The sequence below is a fragment of the Pholcus phalangioides genome, unplaced genomic scaffold (assembly GCF_987345545.1).
Source record: "Pholcus phalangioides strain wild (caught in Gottingen) unplaced genomic scaffold, Ppha-v1.0 ptg000015l_1, whole genome shotgun sequence".
In the NCBI taxonomy this organism is placed as follows: Eukaryota; Metazoa; Arthropoda; class Arachnida; order Araneae; family Pholcidae; genus Pholcus; species Pholcus phalangioides.
The window spans coordinates 66,605,135-66,622,523 of NW_028301608.1; the positions used below are offsets into that span (position 1 = coordinate 66,605,135).

Consider the following 17,389-nt stretch of genomic DNA (forward strand, 5'->3'; position numbering starts at 1 on the left):
TTTTGGTAAGAACATTTTATGCACTGGTGATGTGAGAAAAATCGCCTAACTATGCTCTATCCTTGTTTCACTGAATATTTTAGCAGAACTAACCAATGAATGAACAGCTAACGCTAAGAAAAATGTCAAATCAATCACCTTTTTGGAGAAAAAGTGGAAAATACCACCAACGCCAGTCTAATGGCTCTTACTTGCAAACAATTTTTATTTCCAAAAAAATTTTGTAAATAGAAGTTACTTTAGCAATACTTCCATGCTTCAGCAATATTTTCACGGTGAACATACTAAACTCTGACACTCGATCATTCACGATAAACGTATAAAAGTACAATGATCTCCAAACGCACTTGATTACATTTACAATCAATCATAAATGTAACGGGGTGGAGGAGCTAGCTGAATATTTCACCTTCAGGAAATATAACTTACGAAGAGGAAATGAAAGGTTATTATTGATAGGTAAATTAAAATAAGAGTATAATAATATTATGGAAGATTTTGTTTAACTTTCAGTAGAAGAAATTTAAGAAATGTAGTTGAAACTTAAAGAAATGGAAAACAGAAATAGATCCCATTGTAACGCTAAACATCTGTTAAGAACAAGAGGGAAAAAAATTGCTTTCACTGTATCAATAACTTGCAACAAAATCAAACTGGTAGATTTTTTATTTTTATTTTTTGATTGTATGGAACATCTCACAACTTATTCGAATACACACAAGCATATATAGGTAGAAGATTTGAGAAAATTCAGAAATACGAGGTCTACCTTCTATAAAGTCAAATATGAAATTGCTGTTGATTCTACGATCAGCGTTACGGCGCTCATTTTGAATAAATAACAGAGCGAAATTTGCCCAACACATTTGCCTAAAAATTCGTGGGAATCTATATTTCTTCAATTGTCTCGACAAGTCACGAAATTCACAGAATTGTTTATCTCAGAAAAAACAGAGAAATCTATAAACAATTCGATCGCGATCGATTATGATATGAATCGCTATCATTCAGTCCCATTCACAGAGAATAACAACAATAATTTCACAGCAGTCAGACGGAAAAGACCGGTTTCGGGGAAGTAAACAACTTTTTGGACGAAAGAATTTCACTATATGAAATAAGCATAAAGGAGAGGTAAAATAACTTTTAGAGCCGGAGATCGATTTATGGGAACCGATCCTTTGTTCAAGGATGGGTAAAAAAAAGAGCGAACTTCACCGCGATACCTTTGCAAAAACATCTTCAAACTACAGTTGTTCGAGGGAAAAAAAACATCAAGACTACACACACTCCTTAAAAACGCAGGGGGGAAAATTCACAACAAATTGCACATGTGCCTCACGTGACGTCTAGAAAAACTGATCCGCGAATCTTCATCAACTAGGCAGAAAAAAATGTTTGCAAACCTTTCAGTAATGATAGTGTTAGGTCCCTGGAGGTGCACCTTATTTTTAATGAATCTAACCTTTTCTCCCTTCGTTAACACTTTCCGCGGTTTTATAAATTTCATTGAGTCACATTATATAACGGGCACGGTTGATATTACTAAATCCTTGTAAAAGGCCACATCTTTTTTCCAAGAGAACCACTTTTCCTATTTTGCGTCAGTGATAGTGCTTCTATCTCCCTCCGAGATAGGAAAGAAATACTTTTCAAATCAAACCCAGGAATAGAAATGTTATTTTTTTTATTTATAACTATAGGGTACGCATTTTCCTACACTGCCCAAAAAAGGATATATTGAAACCTCACTAAAAAGATACTCGATATAACGATAAATCCCTCCACAACGATATTTTTTTTCAAGGCTTGCTCCGAAATGTAGTCTAATATTGAAAACTACCGCCTCTCGACAATCCCTCTATAGCGATATTTTTTGTTAGTCCGTCCGCAGAGTATCATTATATAACAGGTTTCATCACTATATATATATTTCAAATACTGTTTCTCTCTTCCTGTTATCAAAATTTTAACAAAAGCTAACTCCGCCCACTGGCAGTTGATCTAACAGGTTAAGCGGGGGGGGGGGGAAATGTTCTAGGCTCGTGATTGTCAAAAGAAGTGAGTTTTAAGAAGGCGAAACATCGCGAGATTGCCGAAATACACAGCATCAAGTCAGACGCGACATTGCCACCGACAAGGTTAATGATGATGGCTTTCGTATTGGAGAGCATGACAAATCCCTGGAGTTAGGATAACTAAATGAATACCTGAAGACAGCACAAAATTATCGAAAATTATATCAACGTATTTGCTACGAGTGAGAAGAGGGGTCCCCAAGCCCAAACAAGTCTAAGAATATACTTTTCTGGACTGATTTTGTCGAGGGGAAAAAAGCTTGGAGCGAGCCTACGAAATTTTAATAAAAAAATTTTTTCGATTTCTCAAACTCTTGTGTATATATCTCACTGTCAAAGCCCGAAATTAGCTAATGCGCAACGAAGAAGACTACTTCGCAAATTGGTCAATTTTGTTAAATACTGACCCAGCCAATGTCCGAAATTCGGTCACGGCCAGCCAGATCGCGAAGTGACCGGTGATCCCTGACCAAAGTCCGATAACAAAAGGCATGATTCGGGATTATCGTGAAGTTGGAGTATTTTTTCGTGATAATTATATCCACGTTAGTTGTGGCAACTCATCAAGCCGCAGTCACGATACGGTAATTTTTCTCTCCAAAATTTGGCAAAAGAAAAACTATAAATAATTATTTTTATAGTTTTTCTCACAAATTTCATTTTTTATCTCTTGCCACGTAGAGCTAATCCAATATTGCGGCTATATATAGACACATATCACGTTGACGATTTAAAAAATGGATTTCGATCCTATCGGACGTCTTACATCAGCTCATCGAGCTTTGGCCAGGTATCTCCGGCCACTTCTCGAAATGGCTAGCCGAAGCCCGAATCATTACTGTAATTCGGACGTTGACAGGCCAATATCCAAATTATTGGCTGGGTCAATATTTAACGAAATTAACCAATTCGCAAAGTGGTTGGCCCTGTCGCGAATTGGCCGATTTCGGGCTTTCACATATATAAGTAGAAAAAAATCCTGTTCCTCTGCAGAGGGATCTACACTACGCGTGGTCCTTGAGTGTGTGATTTGCTAAGGGGGACGACAGATTACGACACACGCAATGAACAGGCTGCTCGCCGAGATTCATTTAGTTCAAAGAAACTCGCGTAATATCCCCGAAATTTGAACGAACTGCGGAAAGCTGATCACAACCGGTTCATGCGTGAGCAAAAACAAAGGTCAGTTGTATTTACCAGTGAAAAAGCGAGCACGCGTGGTGTGAACCCACCGTGAGACTATCCGGTTCATTATAATAACGTGCATGTTATCGATTTCATGCATGCGTATCAGGATACTAATGCAAGAAACGCACAACGAATGAAACAATTAACTATTCCGTTATGCTATGTTCCTGTAAAAAAGGGGGCACTCCGGGAATTTGTAGCAGAGAAAAGAAATTAATTCCTCCACACCGTAAACAGAATACCTTGCATACCAACGACCATCACGTCACCTTCCAATCCAAAGGCATTCCTCTCAGACAATGACGTAGACATCACGCGAGGCGTCACAACTGTGACGTCACGTAGACGATAAATCACCACTCGCAGATCAGCTGTCCGTTTTAATGTTCCTAGAGCTGAAACAGCTAACTTCCAATCCCCCCCCCCCCTCCTTTTCCTTAACTTCCACCATCTGCTCGCACCAAAGCCATACACATACATTCACAAAGGAGGAAGGGCAGAGAGAAAGAGAAGGAAGGAGAGAGAGAGCCACCTTTCTTCCCGCCTAAAGCATCCCTTTCGGTTTCGTTTTATTCACAGTAAAAAGTCTATTTGTTCCCGAGATTTTGAATATCAGAGAGAAGCTTATCGTACGTTTTCATTTTTGAGGAGGTTCTGTTTCTTGTGAGCGAGCTACCATATACTACTTTCTAGGGAACTACCAACACTACTACTACTACTCAACGTATAATTTGAAATTGAAACCAGAATTAACACGAAAGAATCATAAAGTCAATAAAGTGTACTTCATAAAACACAAAACTTCGCATGTGCAGAAGAAGAAGAAAAAAAAAAACAACGAACGAATCAGTATCAGTATTTTCAAGAAAATGGCAAACAAAAACACGTAAATTTAATCTCCCAGAAATGTCTCTACCAGTGGTCTCGATTACTGGTACACGAGAGTCATTAAGTGACTTCAGAGAACAGTCTCATTACAGTTATTAAATAAAGAAATATGCATAAAAGAAAGGACGATGCAAGTAAGGAGGAAAGAAAAGATAAAATATGCATAAATAAGCGAAACATAAAGCGTTATGTTCCCAAGTAAGGCACGAAGTTATTGGTAAAAAAAACTAGGAGAAGCAAAGCACAAAGCCCGGAGATATGTTTTTCAAGAAAGAAGAGAAAAAGTAATAGTGCGAGAAATTTTTTTTCTTGTTGCCACAAAGTCATTTTCTATCGAGTCGTTTTCCATTCGCCGAAAAAAAAAATTTTTTTTACATTATTACCAAGCATAATGAGCAAAAGACTAATTGTAGGTCATTAACGTTAATGCTGGCGGGCATTAAATGGAGGGACCGAAAAATGCGAGGGAATGGCGCAAAAAAAAAAAAAAAAAAAAAAAAAAAAAAAAAAAAAAGGCGACATCAGTAGAGGAGAAGAGGGCATGGAAAAAGGAATGCAACGAAGGAAGCCCAAAACACAAGGGAATCGCACCAAACTTGGGGAAATTCAGAATTCACCAATCCCGTATTTTTATTATTTGAACGTGAGATAGCGGAAAAAGAAACAGTCGTGTGTTTTATGGAAAGTATTGAAAAGGGCAGCAAAACGCCAAGAGATTCGAGTACCAGAGGAAGGCTTCGGAAGCATCATTTGGATATTAATGACTGCCCCGACAATTAGCGGAATGGGCACGATGAATTCAAAAAAGGGGGGGGGGGAAAGCATCGAGGAATCACGAGCACAAGAACCGCTTCAAATTTTTTTGTCTAGGCAATTATTATTACTACCGTTATCAAAGTCATTTTTTGACACTAAAAATTGTTATTGCTTTCGAATAACAGGAACTGAATAATATTTGGGAAAAAAAAAAGAATCAGGATGAGCTACGCATTTTCCTATCTTCTGACAGCCTTTTTTCTTTTTTTAAAGGTTGTGAAGCGTAGAAGAGTTATTAACTTCGACTTCTATATGCATATATGAAAAAACCGTACCTATCAGTGGGGAAGGTGGGGCAGAGAGTAATGACATAGATTATATCCCTACAGATCTACATGATGGTACAAACATCAACAATCTTTCGATTTAAGCTTTTCAAATGCAAAATACAACCATTTTTTATTTTTTACACGTAATAAAAATTATTTTTGTGATTTACGAGATTTTCCACATATTTTCTTTCAGTCATGCCTTTAAAAAACGAACTGCTGGAACGAAAAACTAATTGGTTGAGAATTGACAAAAAGAAATACATTAAAATATCCGAAATTTTATATTCTCCAATCAGGCGTTTCACACTGATGAAAAGTGCGCAACAACTTAATGAAAGCAACATTTTAGGTAGATATGAATGACAAACCGTAAATATTTGGATGTTTAGAAATAACATAATTGCCCCCGACAATATAAGCGAAAACACCCTAATTTTGTGTTTTACAAAATTTTAATCCCAGAAGTCTCAGCAACAACATAATTTGTCCATTTGAGGTTTGAAAAAAAAAATCATTCAGCATGAAAATTAAAAAATAATCACGTCCCAATAATCATTGACATTTTGAAAATATCAATGCTGTGATACATGCAAGAGGGTGAAAATGAATCAAGACACCAGCTTCTTGAATTCTATCCACCATAAGTTAGAAAACGCGAGATTTATCAAACTGGGATTTTATTAAATTGCTAATACACGTGATTTCACTTCCCACGGAGAACATTGGAAGAGCAAAACCCAAATACCTACACTGGATTTCTCAAACACCGCGACTTCTCTTTCCACCATAACACATGACAATACTTTCTTATTCGTTTCTGAAATCCGGAAGATTCTTTTCATCCATACACTTTTTTTCCAACCAGTTCTTGTTACAATATATTTCTATATGACTTAGAAATGTGGCAGCTCTCACCCTCATAATGTTGATAAGGATATCTCCTAATAACAGGGAGAAACGGAGGGGGAGAATTCGGAAAAAAAAAATACATGCTCTGAGAAGATAGGAATGAAGGAAAGATTGAGAAAATGAGGAGATCGGAGCAATTTTTTTTCTCTTTCTTTACCAATTCTCCATACTAATGGAGAAAAGAAAAGGGGAAAAACAGTCTCCATGGCAACGTAACAGACGCCGTGTATTTTCCCCTCCTTAGGATACACATTCCTTTTCCCCAGTGGAGTTTCAGTTTTAGCCATCCTCCACAGCCAGAGCGCAAAATGCAAATCAATTTTTCGAAAGAGAGAGAGAGCTGCTTAGTCTTTGGGAAAAAGCTAGACAAGTTATCCCCGCTTCTCCCTTTTTCTGAACACATTCACAAGGCAAGGAACAGAAGAAACTATCGAATTTGTGAAATTGCGAGAAACCGTCTTTTTATTTCTGTGGAGCCAGCGAATGGAGAAAGAGAGGTTCGGGTTGATGTTCTCTCTCAGAGCGAGTTACCTCTCAGTAGCCTGGCTCGACGTCAGTTCTGGAAAGATACTCAGAAAGATTCAAAATAAAAAAAAAACATGGGAATGGCAGTGCATAACTTCTCCATCAAGGCCTTTCCCCAGCCTTTCTCATTGCCTCCCAACATACTTTTTTCCCAAAAAGGGCAAATCGAAGATATTTTCGCCCAGTGAGCGAGTGGATTCTGTCCTCCATGCAAATTAAATAGAAAGAGTATGTTTGGTTGAAAAGAGCGATCCAGAGGAATGAGTAAGGGTAGGAAAGACTATTTCGGGGTGAGGAGGAAGTCTTATAACGCCGTATTACCAATCAGGAATTTATGAAGAGAGATATTTCCTACTGAAATTTTTAGAGCGGCGAAAAATTGAGGAAGCTAACGCAAATGTACTAAATAGGATTTTTTTATTCATGGGAAGAGAGCTATTTCGAAAAAAATTCTCCTCATGCTTATTCGATGCTCACTAAAAAATAACATTTATGTAACGATATTAGTGAAATTGGAACTCTTCAAAACAGAATACAGTATTGAAGATGTCAGTAACTTGTCATCAATAATACTTCAACTGAAAAAGGTTCATAATTTCAAGCAGCGATTTTGGATCACTTATCAAGCATGAATCATGCATACATGCATATAACAGCAATTAACTGCTACACAAAATTGGGAGCCATGAAATCGATAGAAACTTCTATCTTATTTCTATCCCATGTTTACCACTCAGGAAAAAATTCTATAATCCTATACCTAAAAGGATTTGTCCTCTTAAAAAAATCGCATTCATTAGGAAGGAAGGAATTGGATTACAACTCCAGGACATGAATTTCATACATATAGAAATATGCTTAATCAATATTGACAAAAAAAACCTTTGATTACTTTTGCAACGAATTGCTGTTTTTACAAGGGCAAAGATATAGAAAAGAACTTTTCACATGAAAAATGCTTAGGCAATAAAAGACTGCAAAAGACAGCATAAAAATAATGAATAAGTAAAAAACATCATGATGCACAGTTTTGAGAGGTCGCATTTTTCCAAGTATGATTATTGATGTCATAAAGATCAGGGGGGGGGGGGGGGGGAAATTCCAAACACAAATGGTGAGAGCTTGAAAAAGCCATGTTGATGAATTCAGATGAGATGATCATGTAAATAAGAAATTATTAATGAAACCTGCAAAAAAATTTCCATCCCGTATAGACGTCCAAACATTTTTTTGAATGGTACCAATTTACCCTGTAAAGCTAATTGAATTTTTCAATGAGCGAATTTAAAACATTGTGAAGATCAAAATATACTTTCGACTCACTATTCTCACAAATAAAAAGCATCATCGGATAGAATTTTATTTCATGATCCTTTACGAAAATGTCGATGCTCTTTCTTTCAGAGGACCAGCCAATCCACATCCACTGTTCTGCTTTACACCCACATCTCCGGCAAGAACATCCGTTTTATAATACCTACCTGAAGTACTTTTTTTCCTGGCAGCGATGGCATACACGGGAAAGAAACAAGAGGCTCATAACCCCCCCCCCCTTTTAAATCTTAAAAATGCTTCAAAAGATAATCGTCTCGACCACTCTTCCTTCTTTTCCAATCCACCATGCTCTCTTCACCACAATTCAGCTTTTTGTTGATTTTCTCTTCTCTCTCCTTAATAAAAAGGAGGTGTAGGAGAGAGAGATGCCGATATACAGTGCTAAAGACCAAAAGATACATTTCGAGCTCAAAAAGGAAGACATAGATGAAAACGACTTAGTTGGGTAGGCGGAGGAGGCGGATGAAAAGCGGATAGTTTTGAGCATTAGGAAGCAGAGAGAAAGGAAAATAAACGAAGTAACGGCTCCAGCAAAAATTTCAATCCTTTTTATTTCAAAGGGAATTACCAAGGAAAGACTCGAACGCTTCCAAACTCTGACGCTCTTTTCTTATCGCGCTTCTCGAATTTCAACATACACACACACACACACACACTCGAGCAAAAAGCGATGCAGTCGATTTGTTAAAACGGCTGCGCGCTTTTGTTTCTTCTGAAGAAATAAATAAAAAATTCGCAGGGAGAAGGAAATTCTGGAAATTCGACAAGGTAACGGGAGGAAGAAAGAGAAAGACATGAGCAAGAAACAGGGCGAAATGAATAAAGTGTCCGGGAAAGGATGCTGAGGGCGCTAAGCGCAAGAAAACGAAGAATCAATGGAGTAAAGCGACAAAAAAGGGGCGACGGCAGTGGAGTAAAGAAAAGAGATCGGGAAACTATAAAGAAATAAAAATAATCTTTCGCTCTTTCTCGATTCTTTTGAAAGAAAACGACAACATTTGTGAAAAGAAATGTAAAAATAAATAAATAAAAAGATTCAAGAAATGGGCTAAAGGAAAGAGTTGGAGGAAAGATAAGCGGGGAATATGGGAAAGAAGGAAACAACCAAGGTCCTGGGCGTTCTAATTCAATCGCGTGAAAACGTCGCTCACTAATGGTTCAATTATAGAACGCCAATTGTCGCTTTTCAAATGGGGGTGATGCAGGGTGGATTAGAAGGAGAATACGTGGAAGCAAAAGCAAGTAACCAAAAGGGAATAGTAGACGATGGGGTTTTTTTTTCCTTTGGAAGTGTTAAAAAACAAAATTTAAAATAAAAGCTCCAATAAAGGATGTGGGGATGCCAAAAGGAACGGGTTGGAATTTGTCAGAAGGGGCAATGGGAAAAATTGGCAGCGGGGGGAGAAGTTCTTGTCAGCCTATGGCTCCTTGAGCTTTTCATCTTTTCCGAAAGAGGGGAGCAGTGAAGCATGAGCATAACATAGGCAAAAAAATAATAATAAAATAAAATTCTAGAAAGTTCTTTTGAGAGCATTGAATGAAAAGTAATAATGAGAACCGAATACTTCTGATTGCGTATTTTTTTCGTCCCTAAGGCTGATGACATAGCAGACTGAGACCGATGCAAAAACATTCGCGAAAAGGTAAACACACTCCGTGTCTCAAATCAAAATGAAATCTTATTATGACATTGAGATGAAAGGGAAAAAAAGTTTTCGGGAACTTCGAAAAAAAAAATCTAAATAAAAGCTCTAATAATTCAGAATCAACAGCAATCGCACCTTTTTTCAACTAGATATTGTAAAACGAATAAATTAATATCGGGTTTTCTCATTGCTCAGGGTAAAAATGCGATAATTGTATAATCAATGACAGTCGTAATTTTTACACGTTTCAGACACCCGGACATGAAAATAAAGTGAAGGGAGCCACGCGAACACGAAATGAGGTAGAGAAGTTATTTCTGGAGAGAAAAGAGCAAACCAAGACAGACAACAGAATAAAAAAAACCACCATGCAAGGAGGTAATAAATAAAAAATAATGTCGTATCGGACTTTGCCCCTTCGCTAATCAGCTAGAATTCCAGTAGATTATCAAGAGCAGCAAGACAGGAAAGAAAACGGACTTTACTACACTCATCTGGGTACACTTATCTCAAACAACGTTGACGAGCGATATCAGGACTTTAAAATTCATACAGCCTCATTCTTTTTACGAGAGTCATATCATCAACGCATATTGAAGGTAATCATTTACAGGTCACAGTAAGAGCACATGTATAATATGTACGCATGTACATGAGCTCATTTCACGCCAAGGTAAAAAAAATGATCCTGCAAACCGTTATCAACCCTATACAGTTACTACATATCTTGTAGATACGTATTCCAATAGAATCGTCAGGTTGAAGAATGGAATAAGTCAAAAAATCAAGTTTTTGGGAAATTGAAAGGAAACTGTATAAGTGGTACACTAACTTCTTAAACCTTACACTTGTTTTCAAGGGACCATATCTGCCTCTGGGACTAGTTTTGGTTTCTTTCTTACCACTTGCGTGTACAAGGAAGCTTGAAGATACAAAAATAATTGCCTTTTTATAGTCTTTATTCCCTTCTTAAACCTGATGATTCAATTATATGTTTTGTAGAGAATATACGCACTGATACACTCGCGTAGAGGGTTGAAGAAAATCCAAAATATTCAAATACCTGAGTACTCTGTTGCTGTAAATGAGGCGGAGGTTGCTGCTGTTGCTGGACGTGTTGAGTTTGGTGTTGTTGAGAAGGTTGTTGTGGGTGTTGGGATTGCTGTTGCTGTGTTTGCGGCTGTGAAGGAGGTTGCTGGACAGATGGAATTTGAGAAGCAGATGAGGCTGGGGGCATTTGTTGTTGAGACATAGGTGGAAGCTGCTGCTGATGGTGCTGAGGTGGTGTGTGCGAAGATTGCTGCTGGGCTTGTTGCTGCTGCATGTGAGGTTGGGCTCCGCCATACTGTGGCATAGGCTGTTGCTGACGTTGGTGTTGCTGATCATAAATAGCGGCTGGCCCAGCAGAGCCCTGAGATGGCGAGGGTTGTTGAACATTCGTCGGGTACTGCTGTATACCCTTGAAAAAAGTAGCAAATCGCATCTAAGTAAACAAATCTCGTCGATTGATTGTAAGTCCATAGAAAAAGATGCCCTCAAGTAATTTATTCTAAGACAAGATTATGAGTTGAAAATTAAATTATACCACTCTAACCTCGCATCCCATACAAATCTATGCATGTACTATTTGTTTGCAAAAAAAAAAAAAAAAAGTTTCAATTATTGCAGTCAAATATCTGACACATTAATCAAGCACAGATATTCAGTTAAGAAATGATTATGCAGAAAAAAAATTGCGAAGTTTAATCAATTTACACGAACGGTAGCGGGATGCCAAATTGTGTTCAATTTCACACCTCACAAATGAAATTTACAAAGTTGAAGGCGATCTCAAATAAAAGTGCGGGCTTCAGCTAAAGAGAAAATAAAATTGCGTGCGATAGGGAGAAAGAAACTCTGAAGGGGGAGGGTGGAGTTCCAACATAAAAAAAATAAAAATACATTCCTCTTTCGACCCAGTTTCGGTTTCGATGTTTTGTTTTGACTTTCCAACCGTGACGTCATCCGCAAGGTTACGGTCAAGGGGACTTTTTTTTTTCCTCTTTCAGTAATAACCAACAACCCCTCCCCCATTTCTCCAACCTCTTCTTTCTAAATTCCTCTGGGCTCCGTTTTATTTCTCTGCCCCTCCCCTCTTCTCCATTCGGTATACATATCGTGCATGCGCTACCTCTCCCAGCAACCATCATTAATTCTGCTGCTGGTTTCTTTAACGCGCCAAAAGCTACGTAAATAAAATGATCCAATGAGAACGTATCTATTGCACCATTACATGCTTGTAACAGCTGGAATTCTATTGTGGGAATGCAATGATGCATAAAAACCGAATAGGAAACCACATTTTGTGTGGAATATATTCATTCAATTTCACTCAGTTATTTCAATGAATCTATAGAATGAGTATTCACTATATACAATACTACGAAACAAATACCTGCTGAGGATAGTTCTGAGACACAGGCGGTTGCCGAACGCCAGTCGGCGGTCCCTGCGATTGTTGTTGCCCATACTGGTGGTATGGCTGAGGAGCAGCATACTGCTGTTGTTGCGGTTGCGACTGTTGCTGGTTACCCTGAGGAGTTGCGGCACCAGCCGAAGGCGACGACGATGACGGCAGCTGATTGCTGCTGTTGCTGGCCGACGGAGGGCCACCGTAGGGCGGTCGCTTCATGGAAGCGTCAGGCATATGACCACCGCCTTGCTGTTGCTGCGGCGGTTGTTGCGTCGGTGGCGGTTGCTGATACTGCTGGGGCCCCTGAGGTGCTGGACCAGGCGTCGGACTGGATATTTGGCCACCAGTCGGTCCACTGTATGATCGTTTCATAGCTGGATCGCCGATGTTCGGACCCCCAACCTACAAATCAAAATATGTTGAATTTAAAGCAATTCAAAATATTCAACCAACTTTATATTCCAAATGAATTGAACAAAAATTGAATCAAAGTCTGCGAAAATTACGCTTTCACGCGAAAACATTACAATTGGTGAACACAGAATTGTGAAAAGAAACTAATTTAGTCTTTATAAATTAACTTATTTATTCTAAACTTTTTTTTAATGCAACACACGCACGCACAAACCACATATCTTCTTTAATAAATCACGCTGAAGTAACATTGCATTTTGCTTCAAAAAGTATAGAAAAGCTGCAATTCATTTCAAAATCGAAAATATATTTCGAATAAAAGCGAGTATATAATTCATCAAAACAAATTACCCTACTCTCCTAACATAAAGCACGTGAAAATAAATACATCATATGTGAAGAATTGGATTTGGCTCAAAATTTTGATAGATTCAGAAAATTGAGATTCCTTAATATGATGATGGGAAAAAATTAAACATTTGACGTTACGTTATTTTAAATTGCTATTAAGGTTACAGCGATACCTTCGTTCTCTGACCCAGAACGAAGATGATGCGTCAAACATGTCGAGTATAATCAATCACAATAGTCTAGCAAAAGAAAATGTTTACCTGTTTCCGTAGCTAGGGCCTCACGAAAATATTTTGAACGAAGGTTATTAAGTAACCCTCCCTCCCCCAAATTGTCCTTGCGCACACGTACAAGTCAGTATGGCATTAAAACAAAATCTGTATTATACATCAAAATCGTAGGTAGTGGGAGGCGGGGATAGGGACGAGAGAATCCCCCCCCCTTTCCCGTCCCCCGAAAATTTTTTTATATAGGCGGGAAAGCGAAGTTAGACATTAGCCCCCCCCCCACCACAGTTTACAACATTACCCTCGATTATTACCCCCCCCCCCCGTTGTAGGAGCCTATATCCGCTTATGATCATAACATCTGGCTTACTTACTAACCGAAACGGCGACCTAGTCCATATTCCGAAGAATTTCTAACCGATAGGTCACCACCGGGGTAAAAACAAGTATGATAGGAGGCAAGAAGTCAAGGTGGTGTGAAAAATCAAAGCACACATGCTAGTCCGTTGCATTCCGAGTATCATACAATAAACAATTTTTACATGAAAATAGATGAAAAAAAAAAATCCAGTTACAAATCATACCACCACCTGGCTAGCCCGAAGCCGGGCTTGACGAAAATCGGGGCAAAAAATTAAAATTAAGTACATGCCAGATTTATTTAAGAGAGCAAAGCATCTCCAGGCTATTTTTTTTTCCGGGCCCCCCTCTTGATTTTGGACACGGTAACAAATTTCGTAAAAACTGTTTTGCCCTTAGTCCACAATTTACTAATCCACAAGTTGTCGAATAATATTGTTTTGCTTAATTTCAGCATATTTAAATATGCGGGGCAAATTGTGAAGCGTATTAACATTTGAGCATAGCACATATGCACAAGCTCAAGGCATGCTGACAATTTCTCTTCAATCACGCTTGTATCGCCTAAGACAGGGGTCTTCAATGCATGGGCCACAGGCCACATTTGGCCCTCTGAACTTTTCGTTGCGGCCCACCGATCATTTTCAGAAAATGGCTGAAAAATATTGAAAAACGTTCAATTCTAGAATTAATGAAAGAAATAATTTCGGAATTAACGAAATAATTCGGGAACAAATTGATGAAAACTCAGAATTGATGAAAGAAATAATTTTTGAAGCAAATAACTTTAAAATTAGTGGGGAAAAAAAAACATAAATCAATGAGAGAACTATCAACACAATTGATACATTCAATAAAAGTGTAATCTAGAAAGAAAATAGTTTCGGAATTAACCGAAATAAATAACTAAAGAATCATTTAAAAAGATTTCAGATTAAAATTAATTACAGAATTAATGAACTTAATCCGTAATTAATAAAAAAACGTTCAAAATTAGTGTTAAAATATTTTCAGAAGTAATCAAAATTAATAATTAATAAAAGAAATAATTTCAAAATTATTTTTGTCCCTGTTTAACCCGTTTCCCCTTATTAAGATGAAACTAAATTACATGAGTTGATGGCCCGCCGCGGCTGAAAGGCCCGCCCTGGCTTTTAAGCGTTCTAAGGGGAAAAGCTCGTGGTACACAGGCACGCAGATATACTGTGCCAGTGAATAGGTCTAACTTCTTTACTCATGTGATAGCCAACGGAATAGCTGATGATGTCGGTAAATTGAAAATTGCGTTCAACCCAACATTCACTGTATGAGAGGAAATTATACCTCTAGAATGACAGGCAATGTGTGTGATTCCCGGACTATGGAATTTTAGCGAAGGTTTTTGGTGAATATTTATTTACGGCCCAGCTTTATATATAGTTAACTCTTTCCGCGGTTTTATAAATTTCACTGATCCGCATTATATATATAACTGTCACAGTAAAAATAACCGGAGAAACTTCGAAAAATTCGGCATCTTGTTTCAAGACATTTTTCCTATTTTGTGCTGGATGATATGTTGTTCTCCCTTCTCCTTCCTCAACTCGAAGAACGAGGAAGAAAAATATTCCACCTTTTTCTGTTATTTATACTGTTACGAGCATATCCCTAAGCTACCCCAAACATTATGGCCCAAAGTGGGGGGGTTTAACTCAAACACAGTAGTCTCCTGTCACCAACATGTGTACAAAGGCAGACTCACCCATTGGCAGTTTGGCAGTTGATCTGACACGTTAAGGGGAGCGGGGGTGAGAAAGCATGTTCCAGTAAAGCCAACATTAAAAACACTCTGGGCCAGGGCGGTTATAAGGATTTTGTGGGGGCAAAAAAGATTTCGCCGCCCCTCCACTGAAAAATTCGTTGATTTTCAGTTCAATTTTCATCAAATTCGTTGATTCGATATTTTTGACCTTTCAGAAAATCTGCCGCCAACAAAAGTTTGCTTCTCGACACAGCTTTGCTCTGGGCTCATCATTGCCGAACTAAGAAGGTTTTGAAAACAGCGAAATATTTCGTACTGACACTGAGAAGGTTAAGTAGCAAACTATTCTACAACATACTACGTGGTTTCACAAAAATACAACTCCAATACCCACGGCCCATATTTTCCCGGGAAGTGTCCATACTTCTGACAATGACATAAAAAGAAGTCAATTAACCCGTTATATGTTAGGCGGCACAGCAGAACGCTGAAACCTCCCTCACTTAACCTCTCTCAAACTGCCATATCTTTTTTGATGAAGTAGGGCTACCGATTTTCAGCTACTGCAAACGAAAGGATATAGGGGGAAGTATGCTATATAGAGAAATCAACTTTACAAAATACCTGGGCTCGTCAATACTAAAATAAGCTTAAAGTGAGGCGAGATATCTCGCGCCAATGCCACTTAGAGGGTTAAGGACACGAAAAATGCACATCGGCCTCAAGCAAAACTGGTTCAGAATCTTCCGAATGCATTCATTAATATCATGCAAAGACATTTTTACACGAAACACAAAATTGAAACATTCCGAAAATAATCTTTGCGGAACAACAAGGATGGCCATCCACTGGAAGTGCGTACAAGTAGCGCGTATACTCGTCTTGCGCATACACGCGACGCGACTTATCGTAAGCGACTTAATCGTAACAGATTCAAATGAACGATCAGCCCAACAAACAGCAAGCAACTCGGGGTAAATGTGGATGATCTTAACAAAAACCACGCTCACATGATTTTAGCGTAACAAATCGCATTCGATATTTGCAATACCACAATCATTTGAGAGGATTTTCAAAAGGGAATTTTTCCACTTTCTTCAAAATGTGCCTTTCAACGGTTTCTGAACATTCAGGATGAGCTCTGTAGGATTATGCAACGGGGCATTGGCGTTACGCAAAAAACGTAATACCCCCCCCCCCGAGAAGGAAAAAAAAATTTAAACCCCCCCCCCCTTTAGAAAATTCTGCATACGCCTATGCAACAGGGTTTATTTAAACGGGAATAATTTTGATAGAGATTACAATATTAAGTTAATCGTTTCTACCAAAAGGTAACACATCCACCTCGCTCATTTATTTCGTTATTTTTCATTCAAAGGGGCAACGTAACAAAGCGGTTGTCCTACTGGCGTGGAGATTTTTTCAACTCGGGGCATTTTTCATAGCGCTTTCAAAGTCGCATTTTACAGTAAAACCTCTCGATAACGGACACCCATGGGACAGAAAACTTTGTCCGTAAAATAGAATTCCGCTACTACTAAACCGGACATACACCTTATCCATATTCCTCTACAGAACTTCTAGTGCTCATGTTGTGAACCTAATGTGAAGCTTGTTTCTGTGTAATGCTTGTTATAGTGTTGCCATCCGCCTCCTATTTTTCGAACTATGAGTGAAGTGTAATGATTGAAGATTTTACTGTTGTAGGCCTCTGCTAAGGCCGCTTCTAATGTTGCCCTGTGGCGAGACTTTTTAACGGGGGGATCGGCTCGCATTCACGCCTCGAAGTTGGGGGGAAGAGTTCCACTGTAGAAATTATTGTGTTTTCTGTGTTACTCACGAGAAGACAGGGTGCCTTCCTTAGCTAGGTGGACCCTTCTAGAATTAAGAGGTTACGTAGAAATTTCCATTTTTCAGACTTGGAAAAAAAAAACCGCTCCAATTTTAATCAAATATAAGGTAACATTTTCATTATTTTTTTTCAAAACGGAACGTTTCTAAAATTCAAATGTAGATAACACCTTTGAATATTGATCTAGAAACGCGATATTTAAATGTTCTTATACCACTCCTGTATGCTGATCGTTGGGCTATTTTCCATTTTTGTAAAGCAGCCAATTTCAGAGGTAAAGGGGTTTTTTTTCGTATTTCTCTTGTAAATTTAGCAATTGTGGAAATGTTCCCTTT

At 38.3% G+C, this 17,389-nt stretch overlaps 1 protein-coding gene across 5 annotated transcripts in view; it reads right to left on the reverse strand.

Annotated features, from left to right (window-relative positions):
• LOC149076555 (trithorax group protein osa-like) overlaps nt 1-17,389 on the reverse strand; it is a 121,880-nt gene that overhangs the window by 61,675 nt on the left and 42,816 nt on the right. For 4 of the 5 annotated variants that reach the window (XM_089244134.1, XM_089244135.1, XM_089244133.1 and 1 more), the window contains 2 exons: nt 12,092-12,511; nt 10,721-11,116 (listed from right to left, as the gene is read on the reverse strand). In XM_089244134.1, coding sequence (XP_089100260.1) covers nt 10,721-11,116; nt 12,092-12,511 — 816 coding nt within the window. The remainder of the gene's footprint in view (nt 1-10,720; nt 11,117-12,091; nt 12,512-17,389) is intronic. The other variant, XM_089244137.1, reaches the window with a different exon arrangement.